The 27854-nt window shown below is 37.4% G+C and overlaps 1 protein-coding gene across 2 annotated transcripts; it reads left to right on the plus strand.

Annotated features, from left to right (window-relative positions):
- On the plus strand, nucleotides 1-27854 carry LOC140166389 (alpha-2,8-sialyltransferase 8F-like). Of its 2 annotated transcripts, XM_072189840.1 has the most exons (8): nucleotides 1-136; nucleotides 6457-6727; nucleotides 8605-8691; nucleotides 10147-10233; nucleotides 13263-13407; nucleotides 21696-21808; nucleotides 24368-24457; nucleotides 25976-27854. In XM_072189840.1, the coding sequence occupies exons 2-8, from the start codon at nucleotides 6573-6575 to the stop codon at nucleotides 26463-26465; spliced, it is 1167 nt and encodes a 388-aa protein (XP_072045941.1). In that variant the 5' UTR covers nucleotides 1-136; nucleotides 6457-6572; the 3' UTR covers nucleotides 26466-27854. The 2 variants fall into 2 exon arrangements, with proteins under 2 accessions (XP_072045941.1, XP_072045942.1); XM_072189841.1 differs by lacking the exon at nucleotides 10147-10233.

A 27854-nucleotide genomic window follows, 5' to 3' on the forward strand; every position in this document is an offset into this window, starting at 1 on the left:
CCGTGTGACATGCCTCATGTCCTAGTATACAGTCGTTGTCTCTTTCGCAGAATATCAACCCTGGTAACAAAATAACAAACACCAAACCTTGGTAGGAACTTTACTTTATTCGATGTCTCTTTTGCAGAAAATAAGTGTGAGTATTAACACTGGTAACAAATACCAAACCTTTAGGAACTTTATTCTTTGGTTGGCATTTAAACATTAGAACATTAGGCCTATTTGAATGTTTTACTTCATGACTATCAATGCTGGGATATCATACATATAAATGATATGATATGATGGATACGTTGGACCCCCAGGTTGGACTTAAAATACGTGGCATTGGTAGACGAGGTATTGTTGGTCGAAGCAGCCAAAAAAAAAAAGATTTTCATTTAATATCTAAATCAATATTATTACTGTTCATTCTACAAATCATATACTTTGAAAACTTGCTTGATTTAATTGTTCTTTAATGAGTTATGTACGTTTTACAAAAATGTTGTTGTTTCAGCCCTGTTTGCAAGATAACTCAAGAACCACATGAACTACAAAAGTGTATCTATGATAATTGATATTTGAATTCTTCTACACATTCGCTATGAAATGATCAATGCAGTTATTGCCAAAGCTCACTACCATTCGCAAGATGCTGTGAACTACCAAATCGCAACAGTTATAGTTGCTAATTAACCTTAAATCGTGCATCACACATCGTGATCATGGTGATAGCAAATAATCACCCCGTCCCCGATATCACACAACACGACGCGCGGATTGATCCGGATTGAATTGAATTATTATGTTAAATAAACATTTAAAATGTTTAAAATACTACACCCCTCGATAAATTTGTGTCTATTTTTGCATTTTCTCAAAAACTAATAACACAGTGGTAACAAAAGTTATGTATATTATAGGGGCAAGGAATCCAATTACTACACTGGAATTTCAGTGACCCAAGACAAGCGGTTTGTTATTTATGATCAGAAATAAGGTACCGCTAGGATGTACCTCGTTTTCTATCATATAAACTGAACCGCTTGTCTTGAGTCACTGAAATTTCAGTGTAGTAATTGGATTCCTTGCCCCAATAATATACACAACTTTTGTTACCAGTGTGTCATTATTTTTTGAGAAAAATGCAAAAATAGTCACAAATTTACCACATGGTGTAGTACCCCTTAAGCAGCGCCAAGGGTTTATGATTTTTATCATTTTAAAAATGTTGGTAATAGTGTTGATGCACGGATTGGTACTGTGGAGAAATGGGGTTTGGGCCGAGTGGCGATGGCGGGTGGACGTTTGGGGCCAGTGTCGGAAGACCCTGAGAGATATAATTGTTCCAAATGAAAAGTGATTCAGACCCGGGGGGGGGGGGGCCACATCAAAAAAATTCATGGGTATGCTCCCCCGGAATTTTGAGGTGGTGGGTCTTTGGGAGCTGACGGCGTAAGGGGGTATTTTGGAGCTGCGACTCGGGCTGCCAACAAGTAAAATGGGGTCTTTTGGAGCTGCGAACAGTCAAAATCAAAGGTCTTTCTTGGCTTTTTGGTTGAAAATCGCCTGAAAAACCCCAGAAATATGAGGAATGAGACATTTTTGGTTTTTTTGGGGCTGAAATTATCAAAATCAAGGGTCTTTCGAAGCTCTATTTTGGTCAAATATAGGGAATCTTTCGGAGCTGCGAAATCCAAAAAGGGGGTCTTTCCGGGGAGCATAGCCGTATGGCCATTTGTGTTGAGTGCCCCCCCCCCCGGGGGATTCAGACTGCACACATAAATTTTACAGATCAGTTATTCTTTTGTTTTCTTTTCATAAAATCACAATAACACTGCATACAGGGTGTCCCAGAAAAAATTACCGGGCGAAAAAATTGAACATAAGTCGAGAAATAGACATCAGAATCCAAATCTAAACATCAGCGTGTAGCCCATCTTATTCTGCATCTTACGCCAATTTCGCTGGAATCGGTCGACTGATCGCGAAGAAATTAGCGATTACATAACGCATGTGTAAAATTCGCGAATTTCAAAAAATATTGAAATTATTTGATATTAGAAGGACATTCTTCGTATTCAGAATGCGATTCGATATGTCTGATGTGTTCTCATGTCCCACAAAAAATACTGTCCAAACGTTCATACCCCACCCCTTAACATGTCTTAACCCAGTAAACACAAAAACGTTTTAAAAACGTTTTAAATAAGTTATATTTTGGCTTTTAAAAACGTTTTAATAACATTAAAATGTCGGGTTATATAAAGGTCATGATAACGTTTTAAAACGTTTTGTATGAAAACACACTACAACAATATTTTTAAATGTTTAAAAAAAATGTTATTGTAGAATATTTTTGCAAACATTTTTGCCAAATATTGTGTCAATACTTAAATAACATTATGTTAAAATATTTGAACCCAGCAAACACAGAAAATGTTCTTAAAATGTTTTTTCAAAACCTTTTAATAACATTTAAATGTCGGGTTATATAAAGGTCATGAAAACGTTTTTAAAACGTTATTGAAAATATTTTGGGCAAACATTTTTCGAAAAATAGTTTTTCAACCTCAAAATAACATTCTGTTTAGAATGTTTTGTATCAAGTTTTCAAGAATGTTTTTGGAATGTTATTAAAACGTTTTTATACCCTTTATATAACCCGACATTTAAACGTTTTCTGTAAAACATTTTTATTTGCTGAGCAGTAGATTATCAAAAATGTTTTTTAAGGTTATGAAAACGTTTTATACTCTTAATATACCCTTTATATAACCCGACATTTAAACGTTTTCTGACAACCTTTTATAACCTTTTGCGAATGATGTCGAAAACGTTTTGTGTTTGCTGGGAAGTGACTAAGAGAACGGTATAACTATTTACCATGTTTACCATATAGGCCTATGATAAAATCTTTGACATGCACATGTAATTAATTTTACAGCAGAATGAAAATTATTTGATATCAGATAGACATTCACCGTATTTAGAATGCAATTCGATATATCTGATGTGCTCCCATGTCCCACAAAAAATACTGTCGAAACGCTCAAAACGCTCATTCCAGATCCTTAAAAGACAAACAAATATTGCACACTTATTATAGGTTAATGAGCGTGTATTACTTGTTGGGAGAGAAATTAGACAAAATAATTCACGCGCGCTGATGTTGATGCGTCTAATGCACGAGCCCCGAAAGGGGGGTGCATTAGGCGCATCAACATCAGCTATCATGTACAGCTCTCTTTGCTAGTAAAAGTGGCACAATTGTCATTTTACCCTTTCGTTGTTAAATAAACATATCTCGAAATTAAAACAAGCAAATTGAACAGAACAAACGGCATTTGAGAGCTAAGGCTGCGCCCCTGACGTTGATGTAAGCATCATGTCACAACGGTATTATACAATTGCCACAGAGGGCGCTTTTTACTTGCATTTTTTTTTTAAACAGGCTGTATATATAATGAAGATGTGAGCACAGAATGTGGCGTGAATTTTCAGCATCCGTGTCGGGGATACCGCGCCCTATCATGCTTAATATACTAGTAAACTCAACCCAGAAAGTATCGAAACGATTATAGATGGTCAGATATATCGGGAACTGAAATACTTAGCAAAAACTTATTTAATGTATATATATAAAAGCGCAGCTTTCTCCTGCGCATTTTGATACCTCTTTTGTTGCTCTGCTCTGGCTCCTATTCAAGACCTTAGACGACGAATCCAGGCAGTGATAGACAGTGATGGTGAGCACACCAAGTGTTGAGATGTCAGCAGAAAGAGTTCATGAGATAAGTCAGAGATAAGTAAAGGGTAGCAAGTATTGAAGTTGGAAGTCGAAGTCGAAGGAGTAAAATAAAGTAAAGTTCATGGTTAAGTAATGGAGCACATCTGTGTCCTTTGTCTTGATGGGGGGTGTGTGTACACGACGAACGCATTTGGCTTGAATAGGAGCAAAATCCGACTTGAAGCCACTCAAGCGCCCATAACGCGACCAAATGATATCGTAGAGCAGCAAAAGAGGTATCAAAATGTGCAGGAGAAAGCTGCGCTTTATATACATTAAATAAACTTTTGATATATATTTCAGTTCCCGATATATCTGACCATCTATAATCGTTTCGATATACTTTCTGGGTTGAGTTTAGGATGCCATGCAACTTTGTATCCTGGATAGCTCTGGATGATACCCGGGATGATGATCAGAAAAAAATAACTATACATAGTCACTTAGCTAATTATACACTCCACTTTCCTGTTTGGAGCTATCATTTACCATGCTTACAATAATTAGACGGCTATGACCGCTAATGCCTATTATTGTTTTATGGCACATGCCTAGTCAGCGTGTTTATACTGAGACCAGAAAGCCGTGTCTCGCACGATGCACGGCATTTTTTCCTGTAAACCGGAAGTACGGAAAACAGATTTGACGGTTAATTATATCCTAAATTTAAATGTCTACGGATGGCAGCTCATGGCATATGACCTACAATCACAATTTAGTATTTTCGTAAAATCCAAATTGCATTAATTTACCAGTGGATCTAGTAATTGGCTATTATGATAATTAATTTACACCAACTCATTAATTATAAAGATATAACCAACTCATTAACTATAAAGAAGTAGGCCTAGACTAAGTAAAGTCATACCGTATCCATTTTACTTCATCAAGTTCATGCGAGTCACACATGTATGTGTCTAGTGTATATAATATCGGAACCTACTACATCATAGGCCTAAGCCAGACTATACAAGTAGAATATAAATCGCGTTATTTTTGCAACACGCATGACCTCGACCCGGCAACCGATGACACGGCTCGTTTCTACTGCGCAGATTACATGTACACGCTTTGATCCGGCATGATCCACCTCAAGAGGTGGATCACGAAAGGCGAGCACATGACCCGGCATGACACGGCAACCGATTACCCCAAGTCGTTTCTACTGAGGTCGTTACCCGGCACGGCACGGCACGGCACGGCATGGCCCGGAATTTTACCCTCAGTAGAAACACGCAGTATTTTGCAAGCCAACCGGAAAAGGATATCAAGAGTCACTGTCTTTTCCGGTTTTCCCAGACTGGTAACCACGGTAACATATAAATCATGTAAAATGATGGTGAAATGATTGACTATTCAAGGAAGAAGAGCTGTGTGCATTTTGGTTCAAGCAATGGTTTGAGTTCGATATTATTATTAGTTTGGTGTCTATTATAGACCAGGCGGCGCACAGTGACATCGCCCCGATATCTTCATAGTAGAAATCGCCATGGTAGGTTGAATCCACAGCCACACATGGCTATTTTATTCGGACCTTATGAGATGCATATTATTGTCGAAGTGACCTGACTAAGGCTATGACAATAGACGGGGTAATTGATTTCTCGCTGTGTCAGCAAGCTTGTATACGACATTGCGATCAATGGTCTCCACTTGAGCTCGCTGTAGTCCATAGGCCTACAGGACCAACGCAAAATAAAATTGAGAGTTTTGATCAAATTTTTGAGTTCAAAGCGCACGGCCAATTTTCAAAGCGCACGCTAACGACTATAATATCTGTTCAACACGTATTTATAAGTGTATGAGACCACATCTGGTTTCTTGAGAAAGAAGTTTCGGGAGATATTCATCATTTTCTAACCCAATATCCGAAGATTTTCGTCTGATATCAAAATCGTGCATAGCAATTCACGTGTATCGATCCCGTGTATTCATTTTAATGTCTCTGTTGCACCAAATAATTATTAGCCAGGCGATGTCGGTGTGCGGCGGATGACATGATCGCGCCGGCAACTCGTGAAACCGCCCGGCCGTATGGCATTTTCTATATACTCGGTTAGTTTTGTGGGGTTCATTATCGAACCCCAACGGTTTTAGCTTGTATTTATATTATTTATCAACATAGGCCTATTTGTTTGTGATATTTCAAGCGTTTTAAAATTTCAAAATAATCCCATTCAATTACACGGTTGACGATGAAAATTTACTGAATTTAGGGACTGCACGTCATACACCACCTGTTATAGACAAAGACAAATAGCAATTATGCCCTAAAAGCTCATAAAACCTCGCAAAAAGAAGAGCCCGCACTTGTTTGAATGGTCATATTAATTAACAATAATGAAAAGCACTCAAATTAAAGTAAAAAGGTTTACTTTATTTTTGTGTATAAATATAAACGTATTATGTGTACCCCGGGGTGGTGAATTATAGGGGGGGGGCAAAGATTTTTTTGGCATGGCCAAAAAAAAGGGGGTACGCCTCTGGGTAGGCCTGAATGTAATGTAACCATGGTAACATAAAAAGACAGAAAATGATCAATCTGACCACGCCCCTTTAAATCGGACTGTACAAAACTTAATTACATATCAAAAAATTTGAAGCATATTTCATAGTACCAGTCCATGTTTACCTATAATTATAAATATTATTAGTACCAGTATGTGGATATTGTTTTGATACAGATGAGCAGCTGTTGTTGATGTGCAGCATCGTAACTTGAGGTTATAAATAAACAGCCTGAGCGTCGCATATCAGTCGTAATGCCATCGCCATCCCATTCGTGAGATCTAATGCGAGTATGTTGTCTGAGTTCCTTCAGTATCGTGCTTGGCAGAAACTCAGTTTTATATGTCTGTTCACTCTGATATCAATTGTATTGTGGGTCACATTTGATGAAGAACAGCGTGTACCAACCATGCAGAGGATGACTACACTGGGCAGTATTGTACAGAGGTAGGAAATAATGTCAGCAATTATATGCTTGTGGTTATGATTATGATAGCGGTGGTGTCATTGTTGCCCGGGCATTGTTGAAATTGGTGCCATTGTTGTTGATATTGGTGCTATTGTTGTTGGTGACTGTTGGTGCCATTGTTTTCGTTGTTGGTGGTTGTGACGGTGGTACCACATGCCACATTGATGATGGTAGACCCCTACTGGTACCATTATTGTTGATGTCAGGTGATGCCATTGTTGTTGATGTTGGTGCCATTGTTGTTGTTGGTGCCATTGTTCATTGTTGTTGCTGGTGTTCGTGCCATTGTTGTTGCTATTGGTGCCATTGTTGTTGATATTGGTGCCATTGTTGTTGGTGTTGGTGCCATTGTTGCTGGTGTTCGTGCCATTGTTGTTGTTGGTGGTAGTTTCGTTATTGTGGTGGTTGTGGTGGTGGTACCACATTGATGGTGATACTGGTACCATTGTTGTTGAAGTTGGTGCCATATTGTTGTTGGTGGTGGTAGTTTTGTTGTGATAAATGGTGATGAAGGTACCATTGATGATGGTACTGGTGCCATTGTTGTTGATGTTGGTGCCATTGGTGGTGGTAGTAGTTTTATTGTTGTGGTGCTGGTAACATATTGATGGTGGTACTTGTACCATTGTTGTTGATGCTGGTACCATGCATTGGTGGTGGTGGTAGTAGTTTTGTTGTTGTGATGGTGATGATGGTACTGGTGCCATTGTTGTTGATGTTGGTGCCATTGGTGGTGGTAGTAGTTTTATTGTTGTGGTGCTGGTAACATATTGATGGTTGTACTTGTACCATTGTTGTTGATGCTGGTACCATGCATTGGTGGTGGTGGTGGTAGTTTTGTTGTTGTGATGGTGATGATGGTACTGGTGCCATTGTTGTTGATGTTGGTGCCATTGGTGGTGGTGGTAGTTTCGTTGTTGTGGTGCTGGTAACATATTGATGGTGGTACTTGTACCATTGTTGTTGATGCTGGTACCATGCATTGGTGGTGGTGGTGGTAGTTTTGTTGTTGTGATGGTGATGGTGGTACTGGTGACATTGTTGTTGATGTTGGTATCATTGTTGTTGATGTTGATGCCATTGTTGTTGATGTTGGTGCCATTGTTGTTAGTGTTAGTGCAATTGTTACTGGTGTTCATGCCATTGTTGGTGGCGGTGGGGTAGGTGTACTGGTGCCATTGTTATTGTTGATGTTGGTGCCATTGTTGCTGGTGTTTGTGCCATTTATTGTTGGTGGTGGTGGGGTAGTTTTGGTGGTGGCGGTAGAGAGAGAGCCTGGTTTGATGTTGGTGCCATATTGTTGTTGGTGGTCGGGTTGGTGGTGGTAGTTTTGTTGCTGCGGTGGTTGGTGGTGGTGGTGGTGCTAGTACCATTGATGGTGGCACTGATACCATTGCATGTGGAAAGGTTTCTATACAAAAACGATTCTCCACCTCGATACACCTGAGCACACATTTTCGCCCAAGAGCTTCCAAGCAGAGAATAACAAGCAGTGAATGTCTGAACCACAGTCTTTGATTACACTACACGGTTGAGTGCATAGCAATGTAAGAGCTGTGGAGCATCTAGCTGAAAAATGGGCCTCATTGATTGGTTTTTGTCGAAACCTCAAGTGTTCCCTTCATCACAGATATTGTGTTCCAATATCTGTGCCTTCATCCAATCAGAATTTTTTTTATATCAAACGAAAGCTAACACTTCCCCCTAAAAGTAAACCACGCGTTACCTTGCGTGTGAAAAGTGTGGATTCATCACGGATTAACAACGGTTGGCTAGGTACAGGAAGAGTTTTAGTGGTGGTGGTAGAGAGAGCCTGGTTTGATAAAATCCAAAATATTTTGTCCAATTTATCTAGTCAAACAGAAGTGGATTTATTTGCGAGTATGGTGGGCCTGATGAACCAGACATGGCAACAGAATGTGACTAATCTTAAAAGTTATAGGTAAGATAGGGCTGTTCCAGTTGAAATCCATACACCCCCTATGAACGTTGTTGTTGTGGTTGTGGTGCTGGTAACATATTGAGGTACTTGTACCATTGTTGTTGATGCTGGTACCATGCATTGGTGGTGGTGGTGGTAGTAGTAGTAGGTTTGTTGTTGTGGTGGTGATGGTAGTACTGGTGCCATTGTTGTTGATGTTGGTGCCATTCTTGTTGATATTGATGCCATTGTTGGTGCCATTGTTGTTAGTGTTAGTGCAATTGTTGCTGGTGTTCATGCCATTGTTGGTGGTGGTGGCGGTAGTTTTGGTGGTGGCGGTAGAGAGAGAGCCTGGTTTGATGTTGGTGCCATATTGTTGTTGGTGGTGGTAGTTTTGTTGCTGTGGTGGTTGGTGGTGGTGGTGGTGGTAGTACCAATGATGGTGGCACTGATACCATTGCATATGGAAAGGTTTCTATACAAAAACGATTCTCCACCTCGATACACCTGAGCACACATTTTCGCCCAAGAGCTTCCAAGCAGAGAATAGCAAGCAGTGAATATATGTCTGAACTACAGTCTTTGATTACACTACACGGTTGAGTGCATAGCAATGTAAGAGCTGTGGAGCTTCTAGCTGAAAATGGGCCTCTTTGATTGGTTTTTGTCGAAACCTCAAGTGTTCCCTTCATCCAATCAGAATGTTTTTATATCAAACGAAAGCTAACACTTCCCCCTAAAAACACTTTTCGTCAACAGATAACGCAATTCAAAGTTACAGCAAGGCGAATGTGGAAAATCTGTTGAAAACTACCTATCCAAAATGTAGATTTTGATTTGACCAAAATGTAGATTTTAAAAGTCAAAACCGAAAGTGTTCCTTACAATATATTTCAAATTTTATGTCATTAAATGAAAAAGCACACTTATATTGTCGATATACTAGCGTCACTAGAATGAGCAATGGTCAATTCTCTTTAAATTGCAAATCTTGTGCAAAAAGTTACACAATTTTCGCCTGTTTTGTCATACGGTTTAATTCAATGAACTATGACTTTTTTTAAAAAGAGCGCTTACAAATTGATATGTTGTTGATGTTGGTGCCATTGGTGGTGGTGGTAGTTTCGTTGTTGTGGTGCTGGTAACATATTGATGGTGGTACTTTTACCATTGTTGTTGATCCTGATGCCATGCATTGTTGTTGTTGGTGGTGGTGGTAGTAGTTTTGTTGTTGTGGTGGTGATGGTGCCGATGGTGGTACTGGTGCCATTGTTGTTGATACTGGTGTCATTGTTGTTGATGTTGGTGCCATTGTTGTTAGTGTTGGTGCCATTGTTGTTAGTGTTGGTGCAATTGTTGCTGGTGTTGGTGCCATTGTTGGTGGTGGTGGGGGTAGTTTTAGTGGTGGTGGTGGTAGAGAGAGAGAGAGAGAGCATGGTTTGATAAAATCCAAAATATTTTGTCCAATTTATCCAGTCAAACAGAAGTGGGTTTATTTCCGAGTATAGTGGGCCTGATGAACCAGACATGGCAGCAGAATGTGACTAATCTTAAAAGTTATAGGTAAGATAGGGCTGTTCTAGTTGAAATCCATAGTTCCATACACCCCCTATGAACGACATGATCTTAATCTTCCACGTGTGCATTTCACTGGTTACATGGGTGACTCCATTTGAAATTTACACCCACTGTGTGGAAGATTAAGGTCATGTCTTCATTTTCATTCATTTAGTCATTTATTTTTTTCACTCATCATATAACAATAATAAGATACCTAATATAAAAAATAATATAATGCGAGAGTGAGGGACTCACAGGAAATGCCAAAGGGAGGCTTGGTTTATGATTATTGCACCACCCCTAAGAGATGACAAATAAAAGGGTCCATTTGTAGCTTTCTTTTTAAGAGTCCCCAAATGTATAACTATTTGAAATAAAAGAAAGAAAGAAAGAAAGAAAGAAAGAAAGAAAGAAAGAAAGAAAGAAAGAAAAAGAAAGAAAGAAAGAAAGAAAGAAAGAAAGAAAGAAAAGAAAGAAAGAAAGAAAGAAAGAAAGAAAGAAAGAAAGAAAGAAAGAAAGAAAGAAAGAAAGAAAGAAAGAAAGAAAGAAAGAAAGAAAGAAAGAAAAAATAATGAAATAATGAAAACGAGAAGAAATGATTCACGTATTAGAACCATTACAATAACGTCTATGGCACCCGGATAAAGAAAAAAAAGCTAAAAAAGAAAGGACATTTCGTTTCTAAGAGTGCATTCATATATTTTGATACAGTCTGTTCATGCATCTGTTATGGATTAATGCCATTAGTATAAGTGAATAATTTATCAAGCAGAAGTACACAATTATATTTAATTTATAAACACGCATTGATGCATCGAATGGAAACAGGCAATTTCCGAGGCTATTTCATATTGGCATCTAAAATAATATCCCAATTGTATTTGTTTTCAGAATAATACACTTTATTGTTCACTTTCTCTTTATATTGAAGTTAATCTCTACCCTCTTTAAAAAAAAGAAGAAGAAGAAAACAACACCCTATACCTCACATGAAGTGATGTCCATTCTAAAAATGCTATATATGATCGTGATGATTGTTGAAGAAAACAATTAAATCGAGACTCTTTTTAATTATAGATGCACAATATTATTTAATGACAAATGAGTCATTTATATCATCTTTTATCACCAGATGTGAAATATCACATCAGGAGTCTGGACGCGCGGATATCATTATGCCAAATATAATTATATTATACAGAAGATGAGCAAACTGTGCATCACTTAATAATTTTTCAATGTGAACAAAATACAGAACCGGATTGTTTTCTAAAATATTATTTTGCTTTTCCAAATGAAACATTAATAAATTTCTAATCCTCTATAGATCGACCTAAAATAAACAGGAAATAAAAATAACAAGAATTCCTGAAAAAAATTGGTGTCAGTTCCAATTTACAATGTAATTATTATTTGAATGTAATGTTAAAGATGGAATTGCATGAGAAGTTTTGCACTGCAGCACTGACAGGAACATTAAGTGGTAGTTCATTTATCATTAAATAATTATACACTTACATACGTGTTTTGGCGCAGCATCAGCCTTCTATTCTAGCTAAAAACGTTTTTAAAAATAAAAAATATGTAGTCATACAGTAGAATAGGCTTATTGTTAGTCTACACCACATTTCGCCATAAATCATTCTAGAAACGCTTGCTGTTAGAATAAGAAAAATTTTAATGCTAAATTATTGCACATTCTAGGGAAGCGTGGTTACCGTTTTGAAATAACCGAGTGAGAGGGTTTTCAAGAAAATATTTTTCCTGTCAAAACTGAAGCATCCTCTGTATAAAAGAAAATATGAATATTAAGTGCACATCATATATAACGATTCGTGATACCCAATTGTGGCACGTTTAATGTCGTTTATGAGGCAGAGAATTTTATTCCAATTTTATATACGCCAAAATATTTTTTAATTGAGCAAGAATAAGGATAGAAAAAACGTTGAAAATTCTATGTATAAATAACATTAGACCCGGCAAAAGATTACTGTTTCGTTTTTATGGTAATCTAATCTTTTATTTCCTGAAAAAACATTTGGGGTCTAAAATGGATTTTTTATGTAATTGATAAAAACATCGAACGTGTGTACAAGAAAGATGGTAGGTTTTCCTCTCTAGTTTTTTACTGACCATGGAAATGTACAGACACCGTGCGAGCACATGTCAAAATCGATATAATGTATTGTCCATATAGACGCGCATTTATCATGTTTATTGTCGGATTAACATTAATTGAGCGCTATTAATACACATTAATGTTTTTAGGCAAATAAAATCCAAAATATGGTACGTTTTCTGCTTTTGCTTGTCACGTGGTAGGCCTATTTTGAAGTTGCAATTATATCTTCAAATAAGTTTCAAATGGATTCCATCAAGACAAGTGGCCGAGTGGTCTAAGGCGCTAGGCTCATAGGGTATATCCAAAGCGGCGTGGTGCGCCGTGAGTTCGAACCCCGCCTCTGCCAAACTTTAAAGGAAGTAAAATTAAAATTAAAATTTAACTTTTTTAAATTTCATATTGGGGAAATGTGACTGGGAGAATGTATGTATGGCGTGGAGTGGTGTGGGACCAAGTCTGGACTATGCAGTGTTGCCATGCAGCGGAAAGGATAACCACTTTGACGTCACAGGGGTTGCCACGTGCCTCTGCACATATGAATTGGGCGGAACGACGCGACATTGGGCGCTTTGTCTTTATTTGCTGATTTGGGGGGTAAAATAAAGGAAAATTGCGTTTATCATTTTAGAAATGGATTCTATATGTTATTAGCTTTATTTTGATACCAAATATGTTTTTCTTTCAATGGTCCCTTTAATGCCCTCGGCTCACGCCTCGGGCATAAACAGCGATCATGCCCTCAATCCTATGAATGAACCCCTAATTTAGTCATGAAAATATATGAATGAACCCCTAAATTACCAGTGTGAAGTCATTTTTTAAGAAAAATCCAAAAATAGTCACAGAATTTATCAGGGGGTGTAGTACCACCTTAACTTAATATTTTTCATTTTTTCTCTTACTATAGGGAATCACTAAAATCTGCTATTAAGATGCGTACCATTGATCATGTACTGTTTACGCAACGAAACCTTCGTCGTGGTGACAAGATACCAACCATAGATGGCGTCAAGATTAGAACCACTACGAACCTCATGAAAAATTTTCCTATGGTAGGCCTACTTATGTTTAAGGTCATGTTTTTTATGTTGGGCACCAATTGCGTTGCATGTGTATTTTTCAAGCGAATCACATGTTTTTACAGGTTTGGTACTATAACTTCAAAAGTTTACATTAGAACCCAATTAAAGTATATATTCTGAGAGCATATACTCGGATGAAGTTCAGAAACGAAACAATGGGAGTCATTATACAGGGTGGCCCATAAAATATACATGGTGTAACAAGGAAAATAAGGATGAAAATATTCATTCAGTTAGGGGTGTCAGTCACCCCCGACGTACATCGATAATGTAAAAATTTGACAAATGTTTAAAATAGCTAACTTAATTGCCCACCCAGTCATATGGAACTTAAGGCGGTCAAGTAATTCAAAATGTTGATACAGGGTTGTCAAAAATCTATCTATATTTATATAAATTTCTTCAAAACACACCTTATTTGGCACTGGAAATGCAAATTTTCATGATTGAGGTATATAACTAGATGTAAAATAAGCTCAACAATCCAGTTTTGAAAGTTAAAAGAGAATTCGACAAAGCGTTTTTGTAAAAATTGACTTTTTGGACCAAAATTGAGTGTGAGGGCGCTCTTTCAGATTTGTCGCAAACCTTCTATGTTTTACTAGTTTTTAGTTTACTAAAGTAAAGAGGATCACAACCAAGGTCTGCTTAAGAAATTTGAGCCTTTTATCATGTTTTGTTTGCCCGTAGCACCCTCTTGAATGTTCCCTACATTAAATCCCTATTCAAATGCATAGAGGTCAATGAACTTTATTAGTGTAGCAACAAGTAATTAGTAAATTTTAATTGTCTAATTAACAAATACTGAGGCAATGAATGCTGAACATGATATCATTTAGCCGAGATCAAGTACAGAAACAAGTAGAAAATAGAAATCCATCAATAATGTTTATTGAAGATCATGTGGCGGAGGATCACCATTGTACAGCATTGTGATCCTCCACCACATGATCCTCCATCACATGAGCCACCCCTGACTAATTAGACTTAACGAGTTGCAGTAATTAGTACAAATGAAAATCATAAATTTTAGTTTCAGAAATTGAAAGGCCAATGTCTAAGGAACAAAATAGTACCAGACAAGCTCATAATAAACATCAAATAAATAAACGACATGCATGTAAACATGTCTTGATGAGTAAGAATGCAACAGAGCCACCCTTTTTAGGTGCCCAGTATAAAAAACATGACCTTAATGAATATATCATTTGAATTCGGCAGAGTGACGGATTGATAATTTTGAACAAATTGAGTTAATGCATACTTGTTAATATCATGTTTTAGGTGATCTCTCATTTTCCACCCAGATTGTCATTTTATGCATGTGAAGGTGAAAATGGGAATTTTAGAAATTTTTAAAAATGTTCCAAATTTTTACTTTAAAAAAAAAAAAAAAAAAAAAAAAAAATCTTTAACATTCTGAAAATTGTGATTATCTTGATTGATAATTGATTATTGATAATCGATAATTGGTAATCGATAATCGATTATTGATTATCGATAATCGATTATTGATTATCGATTATTGATTGACACCGCCATACAAATAGACAGTCCATAAAGAAAAGGCCCGATTTGAAATTCACCCCCCCCATCATTTTTAATGGTATTTGAATAGTAGGCCCAATCATGATTGATATTGATAATCGATTAATAATAATGAATTTTTGCTAAATTTATTTTTTGAACACGCAATAGGCGTTTTTTAACTTAAAAAAAAAAAAAAAAAAAAAAATGGAAAAAGGAAAGACATTACTGGTCGATCACGATAGGATTTCAGTTATTATTAGATAGAAAATATTCTAGCCTTTGCCTGACGGGCACTCTGAACATGTGTGAGCCCTCACTAGCTTTTGAATCAACAAGCTACTTGAGGGGGGGCGGTGTCCAACCTTCATGTAATTATTTTGTGTAAGCTAACCCTAAGCCCTTTCATAACCCTAATCCTAACCCTAAACTAACCCTAACCAATCAATGACAGTGCCTGTTTCAAGCCTATAAGCCTCCTTGCATGATCGCCTTCCGAATTCAACTACCTGCTCTGACCGGAGACTAAGTTTTCAACCCCAGCCCTATTGGGTAGCCGTGTTAACGTGCTTAATGACCGAAATCCTATCGTATTCGACCAGGAATGGGTGTCGCAAGCTACACACTAAAAACTACGGGGTTATATTTTCCGTGGTCATTTTGAATTGACCACGTTTGGGGTTGTTTTGACCCTGTAAGGGGGTTGTACTGTTTTAATTTGACCACATTCACGAGGTCATTTTAACCACGACGAACGTGGTCAAAAACTTCGGGGTCATTTTGCCGATACTGTCGCGCATTGATATCAGTTTCAATGTTCAACTTTGAAAATCTCAATTCATAAATGAGTTTAAACATGAGCTGCAATTAATGTTTTTTGATTATTAAAATAGCTAATTTTTTGACCGACGTTGCCCAATTTTACAACTTTAAAATGACTTGCATTTCGGAACTATTTGCACGTACAGTGTGCATCGGCTTCCCGCGTCACATCAGCGCCATATTTGTTCTGATTGTGCAGCTCAGCGGATTGTCGTGTGTCTGCATGATGGAATATGAAAAGTTACTTGGGAAAGTGGGACTGCAAGGATGCAAGGATAGACCCTTGTCTATGAACGCAGATTCGGACAATTTCATGCTGTCGTGGCCGGATGTCTTGTCTGCAGTTGTTATAAGCTTACATCAATGATATCATGTAATTAAGCTTATAATGTGTGAACTGTCATGAGGCGTGTCAGTGTGATACACAGATGCATTAGGCCTATGTATAAATTTGCTGCTTATGTAATGCTAGTGTGCAGAGACACACTTATGTCCTGGTGGGACCAGCAATACCATCCATCGCATCATACTAAAAAATCCAAACAACCCCTAAATGTGGTTATTGAGTAACCCTATTATAAGCAACCCTTTCAAATGGGTCATTTCATTTGACCCCGAAATGTTGTTATATTTTGACCCCAATGGGGTTACATTTTGACCAAAATACGTGGTCATTGAAATGACCACAGCCAATGGGGTCAATATTGAATAACCCAAATAAGGCAACCCTTTTTTAATTGACCCCGAAATATGGTAATATTTTGACCCCAATGGGGTTACTATTTGACCCAAATACGTAGTCATTGCAATGACCCTGATCAATGGGGTCAAAATGACCCCGTCCGTGGTATGGTGTTTAGTTGATAACTATGCTGGGGTCAAAATGACCCCGTTTGGGTCATTTTTTGACCCCGTAGTTTTAAGTGTGTACGTCGCTGCTCAATGATGACTCTGAAAATTAAGCAAAGTATTTTTAACTATTTTTTGCAAAGATTTCTTTTATATTTCCAAATATATTGTCAACACTTAAATAACATTATGTTAAAATATTTGCAGTTGGTGATCACAAATTGGTAATCGATAATCGATTATTGATTATCGATAATCGATTATTGATTATCGATTATTGATTGACACCGCCATACAAATAGACAGTCCATAAGGAAAAGGCCCGATTTGAAATTCACCCCCCCCATCATTTTTAATGGTATTTGAATAGTAGGCCCAATCATGATTGATATTGATAATCGATTAATAATAATTGACAATCGATTATTGATTATCGATTATCAATTATTGATTATTGATTGACACCGCCATACACATAGACAGTCCGTAAGTAAAAGGCCTACGTAAGGAAAAGACATGATTTGAAAATCACCCCCCACATCATTTGTAATGCTATTTGAATAGTAGGCCCAATCATGATTGATATTGGTAATCGATTATTGATAATCGATTATTGAATATCGATTATTGATTATCAATTAGTGATCAGTGATTGATTATTGATTAAATGCAGACAAGATCATGCTACCGGTATAGCTATCTTCTACCATTCCTATCGCCTCCGCCATTCCTGGTCGAATACGATAGGATTTCGGTCATTAAGCACGTTAACACGGCTACCCAATAGGGCTGGGGTTGAAAACTTAGTCTCCGGTCAGAGCAGGTAGTTGAATTCGGAAGGCGATCATGCAAGGAGGCTTATAGGCTTGAAACAGGCACTGTCATTGATTGGTTAGGGTTAGTTTAGGGTTAGGATTAGGGTTATGAAAGGGCTTAGGGTTAGCTTACACAAAATAATTACATGAAGGTTGGACACTGCCCCCCCCTCAAGTAGCTTGTTGATTCAAAAGCTAGTGAGGGCTCACACATGTTCAGAGTGCCCGTCAGGCAAAGGCTAGAATATTTTCTATCTAATAATAACTGAAATCCTATCGTGATCGACCAGTAATGTCTTTCCTTTTTTCCATTTTTTTTTTTTTTTTTTTTTTTGGTTAAAAACGCCTATTGCGTGTTCAAAAAATAAATTTAGCAAAAATTCATTACTTGTTGGTGACACACTTTTCGAGATAATCGCAATTTTATGAAAAAATCTCCATTCACTGCTGTATTAAATGCAATCTTCAAGTTGAGCTATCTCTAAAACTATTTGTCTGGTACCCTTGAAATTCTGGGATCACGTGGTTGTTGCCATGGAGATCGTTATAATTGAAAGTGGCAATGACACCTTTTGAACTCTGGAAAGACCTCAAGACAAGCGCTCCAATTTTCGAATTCAGAACAAAATTTTCAACAAATATTTGCAAAAAAATTGTCATTTTATGCATGTGAAGGTGAAAATGGGAATTTTAGAAATTTTTAAAAATGTTCCAAATTTTTACTTTTAAAATAAAAATAAAAAATCTTTAACATTCTGAAAATTGTGATTATCTTGATTGATAATTGATTATTGATAATCGATAATTGGTAATCGATAATCGATTATTGATTATCGATAATCGATTATTGATTATCGATTATTGATTGACACCGCCATACAAATAGACAGTCCATAAGGAAAAGGCCCGATTTGAAATTCACCCCCCCCATCATTTTTAATGGTATTTGAATAGTAGGCCCAATCATGATTGATATTGATAATCGATTAATAATAATTGACAATCGATTATTGATTATCGATTATCAATTATTGATTATTGATTGACACCGCCATACACATAGACAGTCCGTAAGTAAAAGGCCTACGTAAGGAAAAGACATGATTTGAAAATCACCCCCCACATCATTTGTAATGCTATTTGAATAGTAGGCCCAATCATGATTGATATTGGTAATCGATTATTGATAATCGATTATTGAATATCGATTATTGATTATCAATTAGTGATCAGTGATTGATTATTGATTAAATGCAGACAAGATCATGCTACCGGTATAGCTATCTTCTACCATTCCTATCGCCTCCGCCATTCCTGGTCGAATACGATAGGATTTCGGTCATTAAGCACGTTAACACGGCTACCCAATAGGGCTGGGGTTGAAAACTTAGTCTCCGGTCAGAGCAGGTAGTTGAATTCGGAAGGCGATCATGCAAGGAGGCTTATAGGCTTGAAACAGGCACTGTCATTGATTGGTTAGGGTTAGTTTAGGGTTAGGATTAGGGTTATGAAAGGGCTTAGGGTTAGCTTACACAAAATAATTACATGAAGGTTAGACACCGCCGCCCCCCCTCAAGTAGCTTGTTGATTCAAAAGCTAGTGAGGGCTCACACATGTTCAGAGTGCCCGTCAGGCAAAGGCTAGAATATTTTCTATCTAATAATAACTGAAATCCTATCGTGATCGACCAGTAATGCATCACGGCGTCTTCATTCGCTGAATGGTGACGGTGTCGCAAGCTACGTCGCTCCTCAATGATGACTCTGAAAAAGGTAACTTTTTAAGCAAATGTCAAACATGACAGAGTCCAATATCAGTATCCATGCTGCTAGACTGTGCTAGTTAACAATAACATTTTGTAAACATTTCAAAAATATTGTTGTAGTGTGTTTTCATACAAAACGTTTTTAAACGTTTTCATGACCTTTATAATTATAACCCGACGTCAAACCAAGACTCAAAATATAACTTGTTTAAAACGTTTTTAAAACGTTTTTGTGTTTGCTGGGTAGCTATAGGCCTACAAAATAAGCAGATCTGTATACAGCTGGACCACTGGATTTTCTATATTAGAAATATACTGTGTTTTCTTTTTAAAATCCTAGAAACATGCGATTTTCACCGCATTTGTATCAGAAAATGACTATTTATGCCAAGTTTAAAGTCCATATCCGTGGGAAACCAGCAATTTCTGCACAAAGCCCCTATAAATTAATGCTGAGTGCCATATGGTTTATACGTATTTTAATGAGCACTTTATCGTATTTTAATGAGCACTTTATACGTATTTTAATTAGGACTTTAATGAGCACTTTACTATGGATGATTTGCCTTCCTTTGATTTATTTATTTATTTATTTTAATGCGTATACATTCCACCCGCATACAACTTGATGCACAGCGGTTGAGACCTTTTGGATTTGTCATAAAGCCGAATAGATATTATTACACCACGACTGGCCCAACTATACTTTTTCTGTATCCTTATAATGAGAGCAAGACATTCCAACTTTGAAATTTCACCCCCTGCATAAGCGCCCGGCATATAAGCGGCCATTTTGGATTTATGCAAATTAGGCACTGTTCCACTACTTGGACTTTTGGGGACATTTGATATTTTCTTTCATATACTTTTCTGAAATGAATGGGGATTAAAAGGTTTCTGTTGCAATTAGTGGTGGGTTAAGCCCTGATTTTCCTTAATTTGATTGCCTATAATGTGAAATCGAAAGTGCACTCAGATTTAATATGGTGTCGTATAGTGTTGTACTTAAATGGATAGTAGCGATTATTATATACATTATTGTACCAAAATATAGGCCTGCCATAATTATGGCGTTTATAGTCTTGATTCAAATCCCCCCCCCCCCCCGCTCGTCATGGCCGTCGGTTCATGTAAGGCCGTCGGTAGACGGAAGGTGTTGATGAAAACAAAATTGGGTTAACAATAGACTATTTTTTACCCATGGTGACAAAAAGGGAGAATCGTAAAAAAAAATAATAATAAAAATGATGAAAAATTGTGAATGAAATTGAATTTTACATAACAGTTTTGTGTCTTTATGATGGTACCGCCTATAATCCACAACACAACATTCATATTGATAGGCCTAGATAAAAAACAACAATTCGGCCTATTACTGCATTTGTAGGGCCTACTGTGCACATACCTTCATTTTCATGATTGAAAAAACAATTGTATGTTACACAGTGTCATCGCCCCGATATCTTCATGGCAGAAATCGCCATGGTAGGTTGAATCCACAGCCACGCATGGCCATTTTGTTCCGACCTTTGAGACGCATAATTAGCCGAGGGACATGACTAAGGCTACTCACAATAGCCGGGTAATTGATTTCTCTGTGCGTGAGTAAGCTTGTATACGCCATTCAATGGTCATCGACTTTTATACTGCCTCCACGGGAGTAGTGAGTGCAGCTATATAGCATACTACTCGCTGAAGTCCATACAGGACCAACGCAATATAAAATTCGAATTTTGGTCAGTTTTTGAGTCAAGACGCAAGCTTCTTTCTCAAGACGCTAGCTAACGACTATCATATATGTTCAACACGTATATTCAAGTGTAAGGAACTAGATCTGGATTCTTTTACGAAATCATTTACGGGAGATATTCATCATTTTCTACCCCGGTATCCAAAGATTTTCGTCTGAATATCAAAATCGTGCATAGCACATTCACGTGTATCGATCCCGGGTATTTATCATTTTAGTATCTCTGCTGTACCAAGTAATTATTAGCCAGGCGATGTCGGTGCAGCATTATTGCAGTAGTGTTCTGTGCATAAGTTCAAATTGCGAGGAAATACAACCGAAAACGGTGATCATAGATTCTCAAGCGATGGGCGTGCTCAAATAATTATACGAGCTTCGCCGACCAAGAGAGCCGTTTGTAAAACCATCAAGCTAAATCTGACAGTGCCATGACCGCCAATGGCCGCGAGTGATGCAAAAATATTAATGATCAGTGCAGAAATTTAGTTGATTTCGTGGACCGTGCGAAGCGGCTGCCCGGCTGGGGCCGCACCGGGGTCTGGGGAGATTAACCGGCCATAGTAATTAGGCCTATGGGACCGTCTTGAAAAATATATTAATTCAGAAAATATCACACCCCTGAATTAGTAAAACATGTTACAAAATACTTCATAATAGACAAACCATACACTGTAGAACTTTTTCATAGTGTAGCCTAATATAATTTGTGTTATGTTTGCTATCCGTTCAGTCTTCACCGTTTCCAGCACCTCCGTATAGGTCGTGTAGCATTGTTGGTAGTAGTGATATATTATCGGGCTCTCAATGTGGGTCACTCATTGACTCGGCTGATATTGTATTCAGGTAGGTTAAAGGAAGAAACGTTCTTTGTGCACACCCGGTTTATGGAAAGACAACGTTAGTATCTACTTTGCGCATGGGCACAGAAGAGGAGGAAAGGAATAAGAAGATGGAGATGAAGAAGGAGAAGGAGGAGCAAGGGGGAAGGAGAAGAAGTAAGGAGAAAATGAAGTGGACGAAAAAGAAGACGAAGGAGGAGGAGAAGCAGAAGACATAGTACTTAGTAGAAGAAGATAAAGAAGAACAAGGAAAAAAACGACGTATAAGTAATTAAGACTGTGGTAGCCGGAGGAGGAGGGACCCGAGTGGGAGGGGAGGAGGAGAAGAAGAAGAGGGAAGGAAGATAAGACGAAGAAGAAGTGGTGGAGAAGGAGAGAAAGAATCTATAGAGGGCACTGTTGTGTTTGAGCAAACACGAATATCTATGCCTGTAATTCCCACCCTAAACCCACCCATGACCTTGACATGACCCTGAACATTTTCGGCACCCGATCATAACCACCAAGTTTCATGACAATCTAACATACTAATATGACTCAGAACTGATGTGAAGATCCACTCGCCAGTTATCTGATTACTAGAAATTAAACCAGACACATGGCCAAATGGATCTTCCAGTGAGACGGGGAAAGACTCAAACAGAAATAAACGTATAGCAAAATATAACTTCACAAATAAACTTTAATTTCTCATCAACAAAGTGATCACAACATATTATAGATGATTGAATAATTCTGCTCAGGTCCTTCCTCTCCAGCGGCTGGCTGTCATCTACCCAGAATAATAGACCAGGGAAATTGAGAAGAGGGAGCCGCGGAGCGATATATTTAAATTAGCTATGGAAAGCAAATAGCGCCATATAACACACGTCCTGCCTTTCTTGAATTGGCGCCTGACAATTCTAATTTAATAATATAACGTTTTAAAATAGCAATTTGAATTGATTTCAACATGATTTAAAAATAATTATATCTTTTTAACATAAACTTTAACATCAGACATAACATTCATCAAGTACTGCATGACTAATAATTAACTGCATCTTTTTAATCTGAAACATTTAACTCCAAAACACGATTGGATGGGGAGAAAATTATTTTTTTTAAACATCTTTTAAAACTCACTGAAGCTCGTACAGCAGACAAAGGAAAAGGGGATGACAAACTAACACAATTCTGAAAGACATCGACCAAGACCTTGCACAATCCCCAAACTGGGCATTTACAATGTCAAGTTCCATGTGTTTCAGAAAGTGCGAAGATCTTACTCTACACCTTAAACTACACCTTAAAATTAACCCTAGAGTTCATAATCTTGAATCGCTGAATCCCTGGCCAGTAGATCCACCGCTGTCGACTTGAACCCATTCGCTGCACTGTACTTGACGCTGATCTTGACGTTGAACTTGACACTTGCGTGATGAACTTGACATTTAATGTGTCGGTGTGGTTCAGATCATATTTTCCATAAAATTTTAAACATGACGTAATAAGAATTGCTTTTTGCAATTAGACGATAACTGATGACGGATGTCAATATAAATAACAGAAGAATTGATTTCTTCATACAATTGCAGTTTTCAATGCACCAACATTATAAAATAAGACGCAGTTCTTCCCGTAGACACAGTAATTGACGAACACGACGAAACAATTCCACACGACGAAATTGCACTTAGACATTCAGAAATAGCTGGATAATATTTGATTCAGAATACAACGGGCTTACATGAAAATCGTATGCAAAGTTCTATAGAAAAGGTTTTAAAGTTGCAACATACTTTGCATGAAATGATGTCATGTATCAGGTCACAGTTAATAACCCGTATAATATTTCTTTATTTCTGAATCAAATCTTATTCTGGAATCACACAAATATTGTACTGACGAAAATTCACAATCATTTCAGAATCACACATAGGGCCCTATTGCATACCAACTGGAACAAAATTCTTCTGTGTCAAGTTCAAATCCAAATGCACCTATTTTTCAGATGATTGACCACGAAAATGACCGAAGAACTCCATAATCCATTCAGCACGACTCGAATTCTCTGAAATTTAAACTCAAGCAAAATAGTATGTAATTCAGCATATTTCTTAATTCCATAATCATAAGAATACCGTATGCCATATACAATATAACATGATTTATACAGTATAACATCATAACATAACACACGCTGCCTTTCTTAAATTCTTCACAAATTTTGAAAAATTAATACAGCCATAAACACTATAAATACACAATTTTCAATTCAAAAATTCATAATTGAAATTACAATCTGCTTTATTCTTCAAATAATTTGAAAAATGAATATATCCAAAATTCCATAAACACACAGTTTTCAAAAATTTTAATAAATTACAATCTGCTCTATGCACAACATTAGTATTACAAAATTTAATTGCAACACATTCATATGACTTCATTTGAAATCTACTAAGTAGGACCTAAACTCCTTGTGTGGGAGATTGAGGTCATATCTTCCGTATAGGGCCGTGCATGAATTTCAACTGAAATAGCCCAGTATTTATCTGTGATTTATCTATATCATCTATAGATTTAATTTAGCGCCAATTACTGGTTTCGAGAGCGATGTCGGTACAAAGAATACGATGACGACGATGAACCCGTCTATATACAAGAATATGTAAGTGTATTGATATAGGCTTATACCTATATACAGTGATGGACACAAGTTTGACATGTTGCTCAATTAAGGGCAAACCATCTAAAGCTTAATTTGGCTATATAATTTAGATATATAGTCATTAATAAATTGGATTTGATACAGCTACATAATGCTTTACAAATCTGTTTCGTAAGGCCATAGGGCCTCACTCCTCAGGAGCACATAACCATATTCGTAAGGCCACAGGGCCTCACTCCTCAGAAGCACATAACCATATGGTTATGTGCTTCTGAGGAGTGAGGCCCCGTGGCCTTACGAAACAGATTTGTAAAGCATATGTAGCTGTATCAAATCCAAATAATTAATTATTTAGCTCCCATTTTGGTTGAGCAGTTTACCTTTGGATGATTTCAACCATATAGGATGTATATCTTGGATTTATCTATTTGATAATATAGGCCTATAGTCCGTATACCTTCCTCGAGTCAGTAAAGTAAAATAAAATTTTGAGATTTTCTCAAAAACTGTAAACTTTTGCAGTAATCTGTTATGCTAGTTGGATTTCTTGCATTTCCTTTTTGAAAATGTATACTCTTATATAGGCTACTTCTCATCATTGCATTTAGAGATACAATAAAAAACAATATCAGAATTACTAACTCGAGGATCTAGGAAGGTGTACAGACTATAGTCCCATTTTGCATTACATTGTCAGTTTACATGCTGTCACCGTATTTTGAACCACCACTATCTCCATATTCTGGGAGGGATGGGAGCAAAATGGAGACAAAAAATCGGAATTTAGGGGGAATTTTTAGGTTTTAGCCCCAATATATGTCACAATAATAACTTAAGTATCGACTATAAGTACCAGAAGTGGGTAAGTGCAATAGCTGCCCTGTGAACATTTGGCAATTTACACACAGTATGCCTATATTGTATTCATCTACACATGGCAGCTACACATGGCAGCTATTGCACTTACCCACTTCTAGCACTGAGCAGTCGATATGTTTACGGCAGTTTGCGAAAGGAAATTTTTTAATAACTTGAACGGCATCCGGCAAGGTGATTAAGTTCCCGTATAAATAGTATGTTTTTACTGGAGCGAGCAGTGTAGCATAGCCTACTTCTGGAAGAGTATAGGCTATATATTATACAAATATTAACTGCTTTTTATTCGGGGCATGGTTAAAATTATAGGCCCGCGGTGATCTCAAAACCATGACTATGCCCCGAAGCGTAGCCGAGGTGCATAGTCATGCGAGGTGAAATTGATTTCGGCGAGCCGAAATTAATTTCGGGGAGGAGAAATTGAGCTAGTGAAGACTTTTATGGCCAATGATACTATAAAACAACTGTTAATTACAGTTAGGCCCTATAGGGTGCGTAGATTAGCAGAAGCACATGTGTGCCAAATATGACAAAATGGGAATTGTGATGAATGTTCGGGTCATGCATGCCCGGCATGCATGTAAGATAGATTTTGTGATATTAATTAATCTTTATGAGCTTTTTTTTTCATTGAATTTGTAGGTATGGAAACTTGAAGACACACAAACAAGTAAGCGATTTCACAAAAGTATTAAGTGAACAGCGTGGTGCTCTAATATGGACTCCAGTATTTGCTTACGCAGGGAACGATAAACCTACCTTTGAAGCCATCAAGAAAATCAAATCAGTCAATTCTAAATTGCGCTTCGTGATACAAGACACGAGACATTTTATAGCTATGAGAGAATTTTGGAAATCTCACGGTTTGAAAACGATGTTATCCACCGGGTTTTACTTCGTAAACGTTGCGTTGGATATCTGTGACAGAGTGAATGTGTTCGGTTTCTGGCCATTTGATAGATCGGCTGATGGAAAACCTTTATTATACCATTACTCTCACGATGATATACCATTTCCATTTGCGGACCACCATAATATGAGCTATGAGTTTAAACTTCTCGCAGCAATGCATAGCGAAGGATTGTTACAATTACACATGGGAAATTGCACGAATGGAGCAATAAGTTTATGATGTTGCAGGAAACTCTTGATATACCGTAAAACCTCATCTACAAGCATATAGTGCTTTTGATGAAAGCTAATTTTATCTAGGCGCCCTCTATCCACAACATTATAACACTATGGAGCTTGAGCAAATTAATTACCGAAGCACATACAAACAAGTTTGATTGAATGACCAATCTATTGTATTGGCATATTTACGGCTGCTTCAAATTGAATTGGCTTTCATCAAAAACACTCTATATGCTTGTAGACGAGGTTTTACGGTATTGTTTTACTAGGTGATCAGTGATCACCCGTCTTTCGCGGTTCGCTGCATAGAGTTTAGATTTGATTGTTGTTAAGTTTAACATTTTTGTTTAACTTTGTCCCTGTGGTTTTGGATTTTTACTAGTGCAGTAACAGTGTACACCATCATGGTTTACATATTGCATTAGTTTTTATCTTGTTTGTTTTTTATCTTGTTCCCACACCAAGCTGTTATACCTGGCTCGAATCTTTCTGTTTTATATATTCTAGGTATCCTCTTGTATCATCCTTTGATCCTTGGTGTGTTTTTACCTCGTCCGTTGGAGACACCACTATACTTTGTTTAACATGAAATCTTTGTATAGCCATTGGAGGAAGTTGTTGAAGGCATCATTTATTTTATCTATTTTATTTATTTATACCATTCGGCCCATAGGCATGGCACAGCCCAATATTGCAAAAGCAATCAATTAAAGGGAGGCCAAAAACATCAAAACAGCAAAAATAAAAATAAAACTTAAACCAAAAACACAGAAAAAACCCAAACACCAAACAAAACAAAGGAACTGGCTATAGCCAAGATGGGCACGGAGGGCTGACTTAAAAGGACTGCAGAGAATTACATTGGATAATGTCCTCATGGAGGTAGTTCCAGAGTGTCGGAGCATAAGGATACTAGAAGGATTTTTGGCACAAGGTCAGACGACGGAAAGGAGGACTGACGATGGCTTGGGAGTTCAGATTACGGAGTGAACCCCCTCCCTGCTTGGGACGGTTCAGATTACGGAGTAAACCCCCTCCCTGTAAAGAATAAATGTCCCACGTACAACGGAACAGTGACTAAAAAAAATCTCAATTTTGAGCCCTGTTTGACCTTAATTGACCTCTACCAAAAATGCCTTATATTTTGAAGAGGGCAGTCAATCTAAATTTGTTCAGTACCTTTCAGGCATGCCAAAAACACTTTCAAAACTTTGTTCCAAAGATTTAGTCACGGGACATTAGAGCATTGGTCTCTGACTAAATAAATCTGTGTGTGAGTAGGCCCTATATGCTTCAGTAACCGGGATCTGCGAGTGAATAAATATGGCAACATTATCATCATCATCATCATCATCATCATCATCATCATCATCATCATCATCATCAT

This window comes from Amphiura filiformis, chromosome 12, assembly GCF_039555335.1.
Source record: "Amphiura filiformis chromosome 12, Afil_fr2py, whole genome shotgun sequence".
In the NCBI taxonomy this organism is placed as follows: Eukaryota; Metazoa; Echinodermata; class Ophiuroidea; order Amphilepidida; family Amphiuridae; genus Amphiura; species Amphiura filiformis.